The sequence below is a fragment of the Podarcis pityusensis genome (genome assembly GCF_964106645.2).
Source record: "Podarcis pityusensis genome assembly, chromosome: 10".
NCBI lineage: Eukaryota > Metazoa > Chordata > Lepidosauria > Squamata > Lacertidae > Podarcis > Podarcis pityusensis.
Genome location: NC_138035.1, coordinates 37,200,784 through 37,216,357, shown reverse-complemented (window position 1 = coordinate 37,216,357; position 15,574 = coordinate 37,200,784). Strand labels below are relative to the sequence as shown.

Genomic DNA, 15,574 nt, shown 5'->3' with positions numbered 1-15,574 from the left:
TGCCTGAACATGATTCAATGGGAAAGCCCCACCGATGTAGGTGGGTTGTTTAAAAATATTGTCGCAGTCAGGGTATGCGATGTGGTTCCCATATGGCTGTGAAAACATCTAGAGAACATTTGACTTCTGGAACAAAGACTTGATCATTTAATATAGGGTAGACATGACTTCGTCGCCAGGCTGCTCAGTTTACAGTGACGGTTCCATTCATACAATAGCTGCTCCTAATTTAGAGCAAAATCAGATCAAAAGCTCATTAACTGGAAGACAAAGGAAATTTTGCTTAGCAGGGAAACAAATTAGATTTACTTTCTTTTGTATAGTTGATGGACTGTTTGCCTTACAGGAAGAGTAGGTGGTTGACTATGACATCAACCTAATGTCTGTTTCTAATTTAAAAACATGCCATGATTTGAGAGGCCCATCTATTTGCATATTTGCATAAAGCAGCATAATTGCAGATCAGGTGTTGACTGATCACCAGTGCAGTCTACAGCTTAGTAATCTAGCATATTCACCCTATAACTGGAAAAGAATGATCATAAAGAGCACATAATTGCTGCCTGGACACTATACTTTAAAAGCCCCTCTGTTCCTATTTGCAAGTTACTACCTATGTGATCCTTATGTCGTACAAAGGGGACTTCCGGGGTGGCGCCACCGGCAATGGCGGACTCCCTCTGAATTGGAGGGACTAGCTCCGCATGAAACGGGTCTTTTCCGCTGCGGCGTAGCGGGGACCCTTCTGGAAATCACAGGCGGATGAAGCCTGTGACCGTGGGACTCAGCGGGCACCCTTAGCGCCCCCCCAACCCACAAAGGAACCCACAAACGGGCTCCGAAGTGAAGAGGGGGAAGTGGCGCGGTGCTGTGAGTCAATTGCTTTTTCTGCGGAGCGAAGCCGCAGAGTCGTTGCGGGAAAGCGCTACCTTTTTCCTGGGACAATTTGGCATTTAAAACAACCAACCGTGAGTACTGGAACATTGAATATTTGGACTTCAAATAAGAACTGGCGAAATAAAAAGGAATTTGGACTTAAAAATTAACCCTAATTTGGTACTGAAACGGGAAGGTTTAAACAGGAAGTCACCCTTCCGTTTCCTCGTAGTCAGAACAAAGCAAAGACAACGCAAACTAGAGCCTTAAAAATCACTTTTAAAGGATCAACTTTCATCATTTAAAATCGCTGAACCCCCTTCGGTAGCAAGGGAAGAAGGGGGACCTTTTCTGAGCTGCTTAAACCTGCAGAAGTGAATCTAAAGCAAAGTAATTTTCCACCGTCCTGACCCTGGAGCGGGGTGTCAGAATTGACGTTTGAATCTCATTGACCAGAAACAAATGTCTTTGACAGATAGTTAAAAGAAGAGAAACATTGTGACTCCATTGTTTCCCTTCGTCTTTTAAAAGAACAAATATGGACAAAATATCTTTAAAAAGAAACTTTGTTGCTATTGTTTTCAAGAAAAAGAACAACCAGAAGTTTTTCCCCCTAGTGGGGAACTGTGAAATTGTAACTAATTCCTGGGAACTTGCAGCTGTCACTGATTACAACTGTGGGAAAGGATTTGTGACCTTGTAGGACAATGTCTTCAGAAGCACTGTTGGGTGCTTTCTGTAAAATAAATGCCCTATTGGATCAGTTAAGTCAGAAGACGGATTTCATGACTAATGCGGCCAGAACCTTTGAACAGGTAGTGGGAAACTATATGGAGCCCACCCAGGAATCAATACAGGAGCGTGCCATGACAGAACAACTGAAAGAAGAGGACCTTGCTGAATCTTGGGCGCCAGAGACGGAGGGAGCTGCGGCCCAGCAGGAATATAAACTCTTGGATTTGATAAATGAACTTGGAAAAAATCAGACTTGGAAAGATAAAACCTGGTTTGGTTTGGAAATGGGGGGTTGGATAGACCCCCCTTTACAGGGAGATTTGGACTTTTCAAGTCTGGAAAGGGGCCGTCAGATGTTTGGAGCTGTGGGGGCTCCCAACTTTGATGGGAATCTGGAGCATGCTTGTAAATACTACATCGAGCCTATCCTGGACTATGGAAAAGGGATCGTCTTGCTGAAAAGGGTGAAAAACACTATCAAGCTGGAGTTCCCATGAATAAAAGGGAAATATAAAGAAGAGGTACGAAAGGGACATGGAAGAGACTTGAGGGCCTCGGATATAAGATTGCCAGGTTAATGTGCTAGATTAATAGGATAAAAAGGACTGACAAAACCCGGGACCAGGAGGAAGGGACGTTAGATGAAGACTGGATTGCTTTTTTCTTTTATTCTTATCATTAGGACTGTTTTATAAAATTGATGAATGTTAGGAAAATGTTGAAATGAAACTATTTGGCTCTTATAAAAATGTCTAAAGAACTAGGTAAGAATGTTATGGTTTAGGAGAAGTTGGTAAAAATTAAGATTTAAGTTTTAAACTTTAAGGTTTTCTATAAGATAAGATGAAAATAGATCAAGGTAATGTGATGACAGAATACTATGAATTATGGAAAGGATTTGCTGTGATTATTATAAAACAGGATACAGGAAAAGGGAGGAGGAGGAGGTCAAGGAAAGAAGGTATTGAAAGTGGAGAATTGGAGAATGATGGTTTTATTTTTTTTATTTTTTTTTATTTTTCTGTCTTGTTTTTTCCTTTGTGTAATTTTTTTTAAAAAAACTCTTTTTTCAATAAATATCATTTTAAAAAAATAAATAAAAAGTGCTTATGTCGTACAAAGGGGCAGATGGCAAGATTCAAATATGAAGTGCCTTATGCTGAATCAAACCACTGGTCCATCAAGCTTGGCACTGTCTACTCTACAGCAACTGGTAGCCAGCCTCCAAAGTTTCAGACGGAAATCGTTCCCAGCCCTATCTGCAGATGCAAGAGATTGAACTTACAACCTTTGGCATGCAGACTACATGCTCTACCACTGAGCTACATGCTAGGGGAATTTTCTTCCATTCCTCTGGTGGGGTTCAAATGCCTGAAACCATGGTATGAAGTGAGTTTCTGATTCCAAAGGACAAACTTTGTCAGAATCTTTTCAACTTCCAAATAGGGAGGATTTTTAGCATACATATTGACATGTGAAATGCCCACTTTTCCTACAATACCAGGACTATGAAGACACCATCTGTACACACCCCACACCCGCACTCATTTCACCTAAGTATGCAAAACAACATCTTTTAGAAAACAACTATTATGAATCCTGACATTTTATGCCTTCAAATAGCACATTCTTATTAATCCTACACATGTCAATGGGACAAGGCACTTACTCCAAGGTGTTTTCTTATCATAGCTGTAATGCAGTATGTCGGCTTTTTGAGGCTCTTTCAACTTGTGCAGATAAAAGTGAGCTGGTCCTTTCTAAAGTGGGTCAGACCTGAACAAGCAGTAAGCAAGGCAAAGGCATAATCTCAGTTGGAAAGAATTGTTTTCTTTGTGTTCATTAGGATGAAAGCAGCTTCTGTCCCATTTTGGACAATAGGACTTTCATTGTGGTAGGGAGATAATGGGAGAATTAACAACATTAGCCCAGAAATAGCATTCAACAGTCCACAAAGTGGCCTACAGTAATAACTATCTTTCACAATGTTCCTGTGAGGCAAATAAGTATGTACTATTAGACTGATATAGAACCTGTTTGCTGGTAAAGAAAACCTATCCAAGACCCATATTTTTAGTAGTAGCCTCTAATTTTGATACTGGGGAGGAATTCCCAAATAGCAAAAACATTCAGGAGGCTGCATTATAGGCCTTGCATTCATGGTTCTTCGCCTGTGGTTGTCAGAGTGGGAGGATAATCTCCCAAAGGAAGCAAAGGCTGATAGCAAAGAAGCTGGATTCTTCCTACACTGTTCCGCACTCTCCATTCCCCAGCTATCTTTTCCCATCAGATTAAAAGAAAAAACACAGAACTAGCCAAAAGCCTTCTACAATATATCATTAACAGCTGGATGAGCTGTGTCCACTCCAGTGATTTATTGCTATACAGAGAGAGCCTGCGAAGAAGCCATGAGCTCAGTGGTCTTGAAAACCTTGTTCTCTAAATCTAGATGTGCTCTGAGTGACTGTGGCTATCCACTAGTAATGGGAATGCCATCTGCAGTAGAAATGCTTAAAAGGAAGTTACACCTCACATTCCAGGGTGATGTCCTGCCATAAAAAAAGACTCTTGGACTTAGTGAGTCCTGCCTAAATTTGCCAAGATCCCGTCCATTTCTTACTCTCTCTTTTTTTCCTTGCAGTTCCTACACATTGTGCTACCACTGACTTTTTCTTTCATAACCTACCCTGATAATCAGAGCAGCAAATGTGGGAAACACAATATTGTGCACAGGTGAAAGGGATTCAGTTCATATGTAGGAATGGGAGAGACATACCATTCAGTCCACACTTTAAGATGAACCTAAATAATCCACACTTTCCGAATCAATATGAGAACTGCACAGCTCATCCTTCAAAATTTGCACTTCTTCAAATTTTGCAACATGGTTTCTGATTTTTGCAATGCAATTCAATGCAGCTGTACACAAATACTGTGTACAAAAAATGCATATATTAGTGAAAACAATAGACAAAACACATTGTATCAGAGGAAAGTGATTTGCAGATTTTTTGTATTTTAGGCAGAATTGTATACAAATGTGTATATTAGACATAGCTGTCAACTTTTCCCTTTTCTTGTGAGGAATCCAATTTGGAATAAGGGAATTTCCCTTTAAAAAAGGAAAAAGTTGACAGCTATGGTATTAGAGGAGATATTCACCAAAAAATGCGGGTGAATTTTCATCAGGGCTTATTTCATTTTCTTTTTTAAAATCACAAACTGGTGTGGAAATGTGGAAAACTGATCTTAAGGTTGGAAAAATGAGAAACTGAATGAAACAAAAACTGACAGATTCACCCATCACTATCCATAGCTGAAACCTCCATATCAGTGAAAGGTATTCCAAGGAACATTGTATCCCATTACTGAGACTACTGCCTTCAAACACACACACATAGAAAAGTACAGGGAGAAAAGTTCTGTCCAAGACCTTTGCCTGCTCAGTTAATTTTGTCTTTGTAGGGAGTATTTTACATAGGGGGAAATGTGATCACCCACACAGTCTGAAGCGGTAGCCCATTCTACCACTTCATTCTGATCAAAATAACCTAACTGATAATACAAGAAGTTCCTATAAGATAACAAACTCCATGTTGTTAAATGAGATATTTTTATTATCTAAGAAATGAAAATTGTAAGAAAACATACTTTGTAGTATGATAAAATCCTGATTATTAATATCAACAATTATAGAATAATAAAATTGTAGCATTTGAAGATACCCCGTGGGGGGGGGGTCTGCTAGTCCAACCCTCTACAATGCAGGAATCCTGCTGCAGCTCAAACCACCAACCTATGACCCATTGCACCGCAGACACCAATGCCCATAATGATATCATGTTTACAGTTTGTTTTATCTGTATGTTAACTTTAACAATGCATGACTCTTTCAAACGCAGAAGCTGTTTCTATGGCTGAAGCTTAAAACTAAATGTTATGCTTTCTTGCTTTCAAACCCTGTTCTTGAGCAAAAATATGTTCTCTCTGCATAGCTACAAGCCAAGAAGGAACAGGATTGTTTGCTCTGAAAAGACATTCAATATGCTTTCAAAAACATGTTAAGAATGCTCTCCATTTTATCAGGTTGGATGCCTGCAGGAATATCTTCTTAATATGGATTTCAAATTAAAATACTGTACTGCTATTGAATGATGCAGTCCATCAAACCCTGGTTCTGCAGAACTTCCATTCAGTTGAAGATTCATTTTCAAGAGACTGAAATGTGAAAAGCCATTCCTAAATATATACAGTTCTACAGGGGAAAACCCTGATGGATAGAGGACAAAAATGCACATTATAGAGAATATATCTGTTCACAGTTGATGAAAGGAACGTTGAAATGCTATTCCAAGTCCAGAGTCTTGCATGACCATCAATAATTTTTAAAACCATATTACAAACAAATTTAATACCGAATTTCTGTCTTGCACCGATGTACTCTGAGAGCAAGAGAGCAAGAGCAAGAGCATTTCAAGCGAGACATGTGAATATCTGTCATTCTTCATATTCTAGTTTTTCAGGCATGCATTCATCTATATCTCAGGGACTACCATACTAAAAGCAAAGCCTTCTCAGCAGTGTCCCTCTCTGTCTAAGGAATGCTTTCTCTAAAGAGGCCTACCTGCACCAGGAAAAACATCCTCCTATTTTAATTAACATTATTATAAACTATTATTAACACTTTTGTCTCTATTTTTGTCACAATTTGGTTGTTTCTAGCTTTTATTGAATAGTTTTAGCTTCATTGTGACTGGGTAATTTGATTGTGGCTGCTAACATTTATGCTCTGTACTGCTCTTGGGTTATCTATCTATCTATCTATGCTTGTTTTAAATTCCTTGTACACCACTCAGAGAACTAAATTATGGGAAGATTTATTGTTATTTTATTATTATTTATTAAATTTGTATACCTCCCTTCACTAGAAGATCCCAGAGAGGTTCAAAATAGAAAAAATACAAAATGAGAAAACAAAATACCCAACAAAAACAAACACAAACCAATAACCCCCCTTCCACAAACACGTTTTAAAATGTCCTTTTATATTAAAGCTCAGTAAGAAGGATTTTTAAATGTAGAGTTAAAATGCAATTGCTTTTTAAGTGCAAGAATCAATGTGCTATGAAATTTGTGACCTACCTACAGCTCCTCCTTGTATGTGGAACACACCAATTTAAAACAGTTATTAATATACGATTACTCTTATTGTATCGCAGCAATGTCCTGCGAATCCAACAGAGACCGAGTTGCATAAAGACATTTAAATTATAGAACTTCCCTAATGAAATGCTGAATTAATCACTATAATTGCAAGTAAATGAGTGGGAACAAATGTGTCAGAAAATAAAATAAAAAAGTGGAAAGAGATTTAAAACAAAACGTTTTGACAACAGGTGGTGTTCTGGCAATCAACATTTTTATATTTCTCCTATGACATGTAAAATGAACATTGTATTATTTATTGAAATGGAAAGAGGGGAAATTAAACTAAATTTATAGCAATGGTAAAACTATATTATACAGAGATCGCTGGGTGGAATTACATAGTTACTAGGGTCAATTTCATTTTCTCTCAGTCTCATTGGCAATAACATCTTACCATCTGATTTCCTTCAGCTCTCCATATCCAATATTCTCCCACATAAATTATGATTTGCTATTTTTTATACAGTATAGTGAAAAGCTTTGGTTTTCTGAAACGTGTTCTTATGTCTGAAAAGGGAATTTGCACCTTTCTATTGTGGATGAGAGATTGAGCTCTGCGGGCTTCAAATGCACATCAACACACATGTATCTCATCATTCTATTATTCCATGTCCAAAAACTAACCAAGCCAGGGGCTGGAATTTACTTCAACAGTGGTGATAAGACGGTGCCCTGTGCCCTCACCTCAGAGCACCAGGCTATCTTAGAGGGGTGAGGGCACAGGGCAGGACACATACAGCTCTTCCCTTCAACACCTCACTGCCCCCAGCACCTCCTGCTAAGGGGGTTGCCTCACTCGGCCTCTTGGTGGTGTCAGCCCTATGCAAAGGTATCTTTAACCTTTTCTTGAAAGGCTATGTATCCCATGAACATAATTGTGAATCCCATAATTGTGATTGACGTAAAAGGACTGTTTTCAATGATCAAATCCCACATCAGAGCATTAGTAAATTTCAAAATCAGTAAAAATAGATCTATTGTTGTGGTGGTTCAATTTTTTAATATCGCTTCATTATAGCAAAATGTTATGAGTTGCCAGGTTGGAAGGGGAAGCTAAATCCACCTAAAAGTGTTATGAATTTAGTAAAAGTTAAGACTTAATCAAGGTTTGATTAAAGTTTGCCCAACACGGAAAACCCCGGGATTCAGTTATGCTGACAAGACAAGCCAGCTCAGCAAAGGACCAATGATGGCTCATCAAGTGAACCATCAGAGGGCAAGGAAAAGTAGGGGGTCCTTTTTTGCTGGGTGCTAGTGGACAGAGGCAAAGGCCAGGTTTAGGGTTTCAACTTTGAATGACGTAGGCTTGGAACTGGTTAGCAGCGAGAAGAAGGCAGGACAGAACTCCCAAGTGAGCTGGAGATGACAGGCTGGGAAAGAGACAGAGGGTGGCTTTTTGCTGTCCTTTAAATCCAAGGAGGAGGCTTATGGAGGAGGCTGGACTCTCTTGGGATGTGAATGCTCTGAAATCCCTTCATTTAGGTTCAGGTTGTATATATGTGCAAATAAACCATATATAATAAAGACACCAGTCTCTGCTGTGCCTTATTCCCAAAAGGAAACAGGTAAATGACTGAAATGCCTGGAATCTCGCACTGCTCATGGGGATTGGGGTGACATGTAACAATATATGTTTATGTTGCATCCTGCTCTGGAGTTGATTTTAATGAGTTGGTTCTAAATCACCTAAGTAAATAAATATTGTAAGCCAACTCAGGCATTACAGAATTAGAAATTACATGTATAGATCATAGACTCATAGAACTGTAGAGTTGGAAGGGATCCTGAGGACCATCTAGTCCAACCCTCTTCAATACAGGAATATGCAGCTATCCCCTTGGGGGATCGAACCTGCAGCCTTGGCATCATCAGCACCACAGAAGATGTAAACAGAAAAGTAATTTGTGCATGAGATTCAACTTGGATGTGGATGAAAAGAAAATGTCACATGCAGCCCTACACAACATGCTAGTAGTACCTAAGGGAAGACAAACATTTCCTTTTGCAAACTGGTCCTTAGATGTTTCATCTAAATCAGCAAGGTTTTAGTGCTTAAGAATCCATAGACCCCATGGACCCTATTGCTCCACAAAGATGCAAAGTCACCAAAAGTATCCTTCACATTGCTACCAGAAACAAAGTACCGTACATGCAAAAGCATAGTTTACCTCCCACCTTTATTATATTCTTTCCCACATTTTCTATTCCTGTGAGGTCAATGTGGTGAGTATTTAGTACCCAGCAAAATCAAGACCCTTAATGAGAAATTATGCACAATTTGCAATGGCACTGTTTCTTTCTGGCTTTCTTGCTGTTTTACATGTTCTTTCTTTACCTCAGGGAGAGGGAGAGAATAATTTGGAGAACTTCGAAAGCTCATTAATAACAGACTACAGTAATTGCTGCACAATATCATCTTAAGCTTTCATCTGAATATGCTATATGCTTATAGTAGTCATCCTGCTCTTGAAGTATAATTTAAAAATATGTATGCATTTCAGATACAAATCAGTAGCGTGTTTTCCTTACATTTTAGTCATCATGCCAAGCTTCTCATACGAAAATGTTTATAAGGTCATTTATCTTTTTCCATAACATGAGCGTGCACACAAACATTTCATTTTAATCAAAAGATACAGATATTTGCACATGCTCACTTACAGTGGTTATGTAATTCAGGACACAACAAGGCATGGGATATCCAGCCATCCTGTCTGATCACTGCAGTTATATTTTATAGACAATCACTTCATTTTAACATCTATCCATTTAACACCCCAAGGTCTCAAGATATTATCAGGCCGTCATAAGCACTTGGTGGAACTGAGGCTTGTAAATCATGATAGTACTTTTAATGAGATAATATTCCTATTTGTAATTTGGTTTTGACTGTCTCTTCAAGTCTTTGTATAAGGTAACATACAACTGGAGCACGAAAAGAAGTAAAACTGCTCTGGTGATCAATTCATAGGAATGCGTTTTCCCACTTCAGGCAAACATGTATTAGTGATTTCAGTATCCTCAATTATTTCAAGTTAATATACAAATGTGTTCTAAAGATTGCATGGTTCATATATGGATATGTGCTTTTGAATCTATTATAGAGGGCACTAGATCTATAGGCTAAATATATATTTTTTAAAATTAAATAAATATTTAAATTGTACACGCGCGCACACACACACACACGCACACACACACGCGCACACACACACACGCACACACACAACCTTAGAAATAACAAAAGACATTATCAAAAATCTTGTTTGGGATTTTTTTCCTCCCACCCACAAAACTACACACTCCTTTGCATTAAAACAAAACAAAACGGCAGGTTAATAAAACGCACAATTTGTTTACCAGAGACCAAAAGATCAAATTAATGATTCTGACAGAATTTGAGAAACCTCGGTGTTCTTAAAGACATTGGACCACCATCATAATTTCTTAACTCCTTACCAGCAGATCTGCACAAGTTTTCTGCTTAAATTTCAAGCCTTCATCTGAATCCCCATCTGGGTCTGCCATTTAGCTGGTCAAAAATAATTATTTTAGGGTCCTGGGTTTGCCTTCACAAGGCAGCCTGCACACCAGCTTGTGCCATGACTTGTACTAGCACTAGTACCTACAACAAACAGCACAATGCGGCAGGTAATACCAGTTGAAACCTGTAACACAAAAACAAAGTCTGCTTTCCTAAGGAGGCAAAGTTCATGGATGGCATTTGCAGTTGATGGCCAGATAGGCTGAGCTGCTGCAAGTGACTGCGATACCAATTAAATTTAAAGTCATGTGACTTTCCGACAGTATGTAACTATGTAATACAAAGGTGTGGCAACCACTACACCAGCCCTGAATCATGCTGATTATAGAACCAGGACGAACATAAAAGACTTGACTTAATAAAGAGAAGAACACATATAAGTAGACTGCTTCCTTTCTACAATACAGCAGCTGGAAGAGCTTGTTTATTCGAATTTTTCTAAGGGCTGATTCAACTAGGCTTCTCAGAAAGTATTTACCTGTACTTCTGGGGGTGCTCTCAAGCTTCCCAGGAAAATATATTATATAGGTAAGAAAAGGTGGAACCACATTCGTTCGTTAAAATATACAAACAACCCCAGAGGACTTTGGCCATTACAGTACAGATAGCAATCTTAAAATAGCTCTGGCAGTGTGCCAGATTACCAATTTATAATCCTCACCTAGGAGCTTCTACATTCTCAGATATTGTTCCAAACTCTTGTTCAGAGGTGAGGAACAAAAAAAAACCCAGCCCCTGACATCCATCTCTTTCTACCCCTCTTGCTCATGTAGGGGCAAACCTCCAGTGTCTACTTATACCAGGTTGCTCCACACTCTTTACATAAATTAAGGCGAAAGGTTTCTCACCCCTTTGCCCTCTTCTCCCCCTTAGCTCTCTTACAAAATAATATTATAAAAATCAGCTTTCATCACCAGAAACTTCCTTGGATCTGCTGCTTGGAACAACAACAGTATCAAAACAGAATTCACCCTCATAGTAGACAAAACAAGGGATTCTAATTCACTGCTCAATTTTGTGGTGTACTGTACAACTCTAAATTCCTATCTGCCTGTATACAAGAATGATTTTGGGAGGAGCCCTATTCTTGTAGGCGTATGAGAATGGTCAAACATCTGGTAACACAGTTTCCTAGACACCACTAAGAGGTGTATGCATGACTCTTCTGCAACATTAGCCTTCAAATTGCCAGACTGGTGCCTACACTTTGCTACACTAATAAACTGATACCTATTAGAAGCAGACATCATTCATCACGGCTGCAGCGCTTCTTTCAACATGTTGGCACATTCGTTAGTAAGACAGGGTAGCAAATGGGTTGACCTTATGCCGTCTCATAGATTACAGAGAAAGGCAATCAAAGGGAAAAAAGTTGTCAAGTGCAATTGTGGCTCACATAAACACTGGGCCAAATCAGCACACATACTGCATAGACAGACTCATAGCATCATATAATTGCAGAGTTGGAAGAGATCCTGCAGGTCATCAAGTCTAACCCTCTGCAATGAGGAACCTCAATTAAAGGCATCCAACAAAGGCCTGTGCAGAGCTCATCTGAGGCCCAGGAAGGGAGTCTTGTTAGCAACACAAGAACAGGCCTTCTCTGCAGTAGCTCTCCTTCTGTGGAATAGTCACCCCAGGGAAGTTCGCCTGGTGCCTTCATTATACACCTTTAGGGGCCAATGCAAAAATGTTCCTTTTTAACCAGGCTTTTGGTTGATTTTATTGACACCCTATGCCCTTTTAAAATGTGTTTTTTTTTTCTTGTGGGGGGTTATTGGGTTGCTTTTATTTTGATTATGTATTTTGTGGTTTTATATTTTGATTTTATTCTGTGAACCGCCCTGAGGCCTCCGGGTATAGGGCGGTATATAAATTCTAATAATGATGATGATGATGTTATAAATTCAAACAAAAAAGCAGCTAATGGAGATATACTGCAACATTGTACTCCTGCAAGTCCAACATTGTACTCCTGCAGTACGGGAGTTCTAGAAAATACATATAATCCACTTTCATCCTCACTGACAACTAGCCTCCATTTTTATCTATGGATTACCAAAATCACCAACAGGCTTTAACAACTTTTCCTGGCAAGATAAATACTTGTAGAAGTATTCCCAAACTAAAGGTAATCTGTTCATATCTTGAAGCAGTTATTTAGGACTGGATTCTCTCTTCTTTTGTTACAGAAAAAGAAGCTGCAGGAGAAAATATATCTAGGAAAATCAGTGTGAAATATATTTCTGCTCTGACTTTTCTGACAGCTTCATTGTTTAAGAAGGCAAGGAGCCTTATTTTAGCAAATAATTGTATCATATTCCAAAGCCCTGAAACTGTTGTTTTTTATTAGTGGTATTCTTTTCCCATGCTTCCTTCTACAACATATTTATAATTCAGATTCCTGCAGTAGGAAAGCAGGGATTAATTGTCAGAGCTAAAGGCAGAGGAGGATGATACTCAAGGGAGAACTGACCAATTCCTTTTTCACTTTTTCTCTCATCTGTTTTGCTTTTTCCTATCCACTGAAAATTGAAAGGAATCGGATGAGGGACTCAAGGCAGTGGCAAAGGGCCAAACATTGCTTACAAGACAGCTGCTTGTTATGTCTTGACGTTTTGACACTGTGCTCAAATATTGCTTTCAAAAAGTTAGGGCTTAGAAATGTGAACATGGTTAGTAGCCTCACCTCTGGCCAAGACAGCATCAGCATATGACTATTCAATGAATCTTTCCCCCAGCATGCTAATAAAATTCATTTTAAAAAAGCTTTAAAGTTAAACACTTATTAAATAGGGGAGGGGTGAAAATAAGACTTGTTTAAAAGCCAAACAAATAAATTATTTATTAAAACTTATACAAAATATCATATTATATTTGCAGGTTAGATTTTTAAATGACACTTTCTGTAAACCTGTCTAGATATTTTTCCTCGTCTAAGTCTACAGCCAAATACTCTTATCTTTTCCTCCCCCAGCCAACTCACAGGTTTATACTGTCTTCTGTCTAGGCAGGAACTTACTGCTTCTTGTGGACAACTGCCAACAGCTGACAATTTGACTCCTACTATTCTGGAGGACTGCTGCTGGAATCTTGTTCTCCCTGTAGACCTCCTCAGTTTCAGCCTTCTGTTATTTCAGCTTCCTGATCTTCTTCTTTGGACAGCCACTGCCTGCTGCTGCTAGGACCTCCCAGTTCTACTCTGGCTTCTGCTTCTTCTACAGGCAAATGCTGCTGCTTCAACTCCCAGATGCAGACTCTCACATGAGCCCTTCACATGCTCTGCCACTCAGACTTCCTTTTTATTTTATACAGTCAGAACCATTTTACCTATCAAAAGATTTCATTGGTTTTTAATCAAGGACCATTATTTAGGGTGGTCTCTAATGCAAACTGGCATAACAAAAAAACCTGACAAGGCACATAGCTTTTGTAGCAACATAGTTGTCCTTAGCAGTCTGTGAAACCTATGTATTATAAATCCCAGGCCTCCATTAGAAGTGAATTGCAAATATTCCCTGTGGGAAACTGGCATGCACAGCAAATGCAGAATTGAACCCTGCCCATCAGCTGATGTCACACACTCAGTGGTTAACAGGCAAGCGTGCTTTTGAGGGGAAAGACCTTGTAGGCCAAATTAGAAATCTTGGTGGGCCAATATTGGCCTACAGGCCAGAGACTGCCTACCCCTGCGCTATACAAATAACACACAGCATCATCATAACACCTTCAGTTCAGGATAGAAGATACGATGAAATAAAAACTCCCCACATTATCGATCACCACACAGGCATTCGACTTAGCACCTCTACAGTTATACAATACTAACATTGAGATCATTATTTTATCTCCTTCCTCTTCTTGAAGTTATAAGTTGCGCTATGAGCAATATCAAATCCCAGAATAGAGACAAAATCAGAGGAACACAATGGCAATGCTGTAATACTTGTTCTGACAGACAACTGCAATACTGTGTGGGTTATAACTAAGAACCAAAAGCAGATTTGTCGAGTTTACAGTAACAAGATGTACTTGTCAGGATCAAATGCGCTGTGTGACACCATGCCATCTTAGATAAGCCGTCTTGATCTAGATAACAGCATCCTGGAGCAAAGACACATTGACTTGAAGAGGACACATCTTGCTGATTAAATAATAAAAAAGTGCCTAGGATCACAGCCAAAGTGCACATCTTTAAGTTGTTAGTAAAAAACATACTGTTTCATCAGTTGTTATTAAAGCTTGTCAAGCAGCATTCAGACCAAGGTTTGATTCTGGTTTCTTCAGCTTATCTGCACATTAGGTTGGCCAGTGACACAATGTGTATAGCTTACATCAGAAGCAAAGGCTTCTTGTTATAATGCTCCTTATTCAGAGCATTCCCATCACTGATTTGGGAAGTGAAGGACATGTGATGATAACCACATTTCATATCTATCCTGTTGTTCCACATGAAATACTGTGTTTGGATTAGTTTTTCCCTATACCAGCTTTGATCCAAATTGAGAAAAAGAACCATCTGTGGTAGCTGTGTTTTAACTTGGTAATGTAGACAGCCTGAGACACACTGAAGGACCGAATTGACAATTCAAAATGAAATCTAAAAGGTAGGCATAATGCTTATCACAGAGCAGCTATCTACATATCGTCACATGGCATCAGTTCTGAGTTTTTTAAAATGCCATTCTTCCTGGAGATAATCTCAACCACACTATTTAATGTGGCAATGGAATAAAAAGCATATATTTTAGGTGCACTGTTAATGAACTACAGATTTTAGTAGCGGAGGATCAAACATTTAGTAAATGCAAATTATCTGGGAAGTTGACCAAAATCGTATACACACTATACTTTAAAGCACCTTTGAAACCCATCCTGTCCCTCTATGAATTTTGGGAATTGTAGCTTACCCCTCACAAAGTTAACCCTTAATAAAATACAGTGCCCAGAATTCTTTGGGGAAAATAATGTGCTTTGAATCTGCTTTAAATGCATAGTACAGAGTGCTTTGAATAAAGAGATACCACTTTTTGAAAGTTCCAAGCCCGCTATTTTAGCTTACATGTAATTTCGCCAGTAAATGCTTTAATCCATCCACTGAACAGCCACTGTGGGAGTTTGCTCTACAGAAGCACAATATCCACAGGTATATAATCCATTTGTCTGAAACCCCAACAGTCAGTTAATACAAATAGCTCAACAGGTGCTGGA

General features: G+C 38.9%; 1 protein-coding gene across 2 annotated transcripts in view; it reads right to left on the bottom strand.

The window, feature by feature from the left end:
• TMCC3 (transmembrane and coiled-coil domain family 3) overlaps positions 1–15,574 on the bottom strand; it is a 94,173-nt gene that overhangs the window by 58,192 nt on the left and 20,407 nt on the right. The window contains exon 1 of one of the 2 annotated variants that reach the window (XM_081022509.1): positions 10,279–10,505. The exons of the other annotated variant lie outside the window; for it this stretch is intronic. Within the exon in view, the coding sequence (XP_080878635.1) occupies positions 10,279–10,347 (69 nt within the window). The 5' untranslated portion in view covers positions 10,348–10,505. Of the gene's footprint in view, positions 1–10,278; positions 10,506–15,574 lie in introns of those variants that run through there. 2 annotated transcript variants of the gene reach the window in all.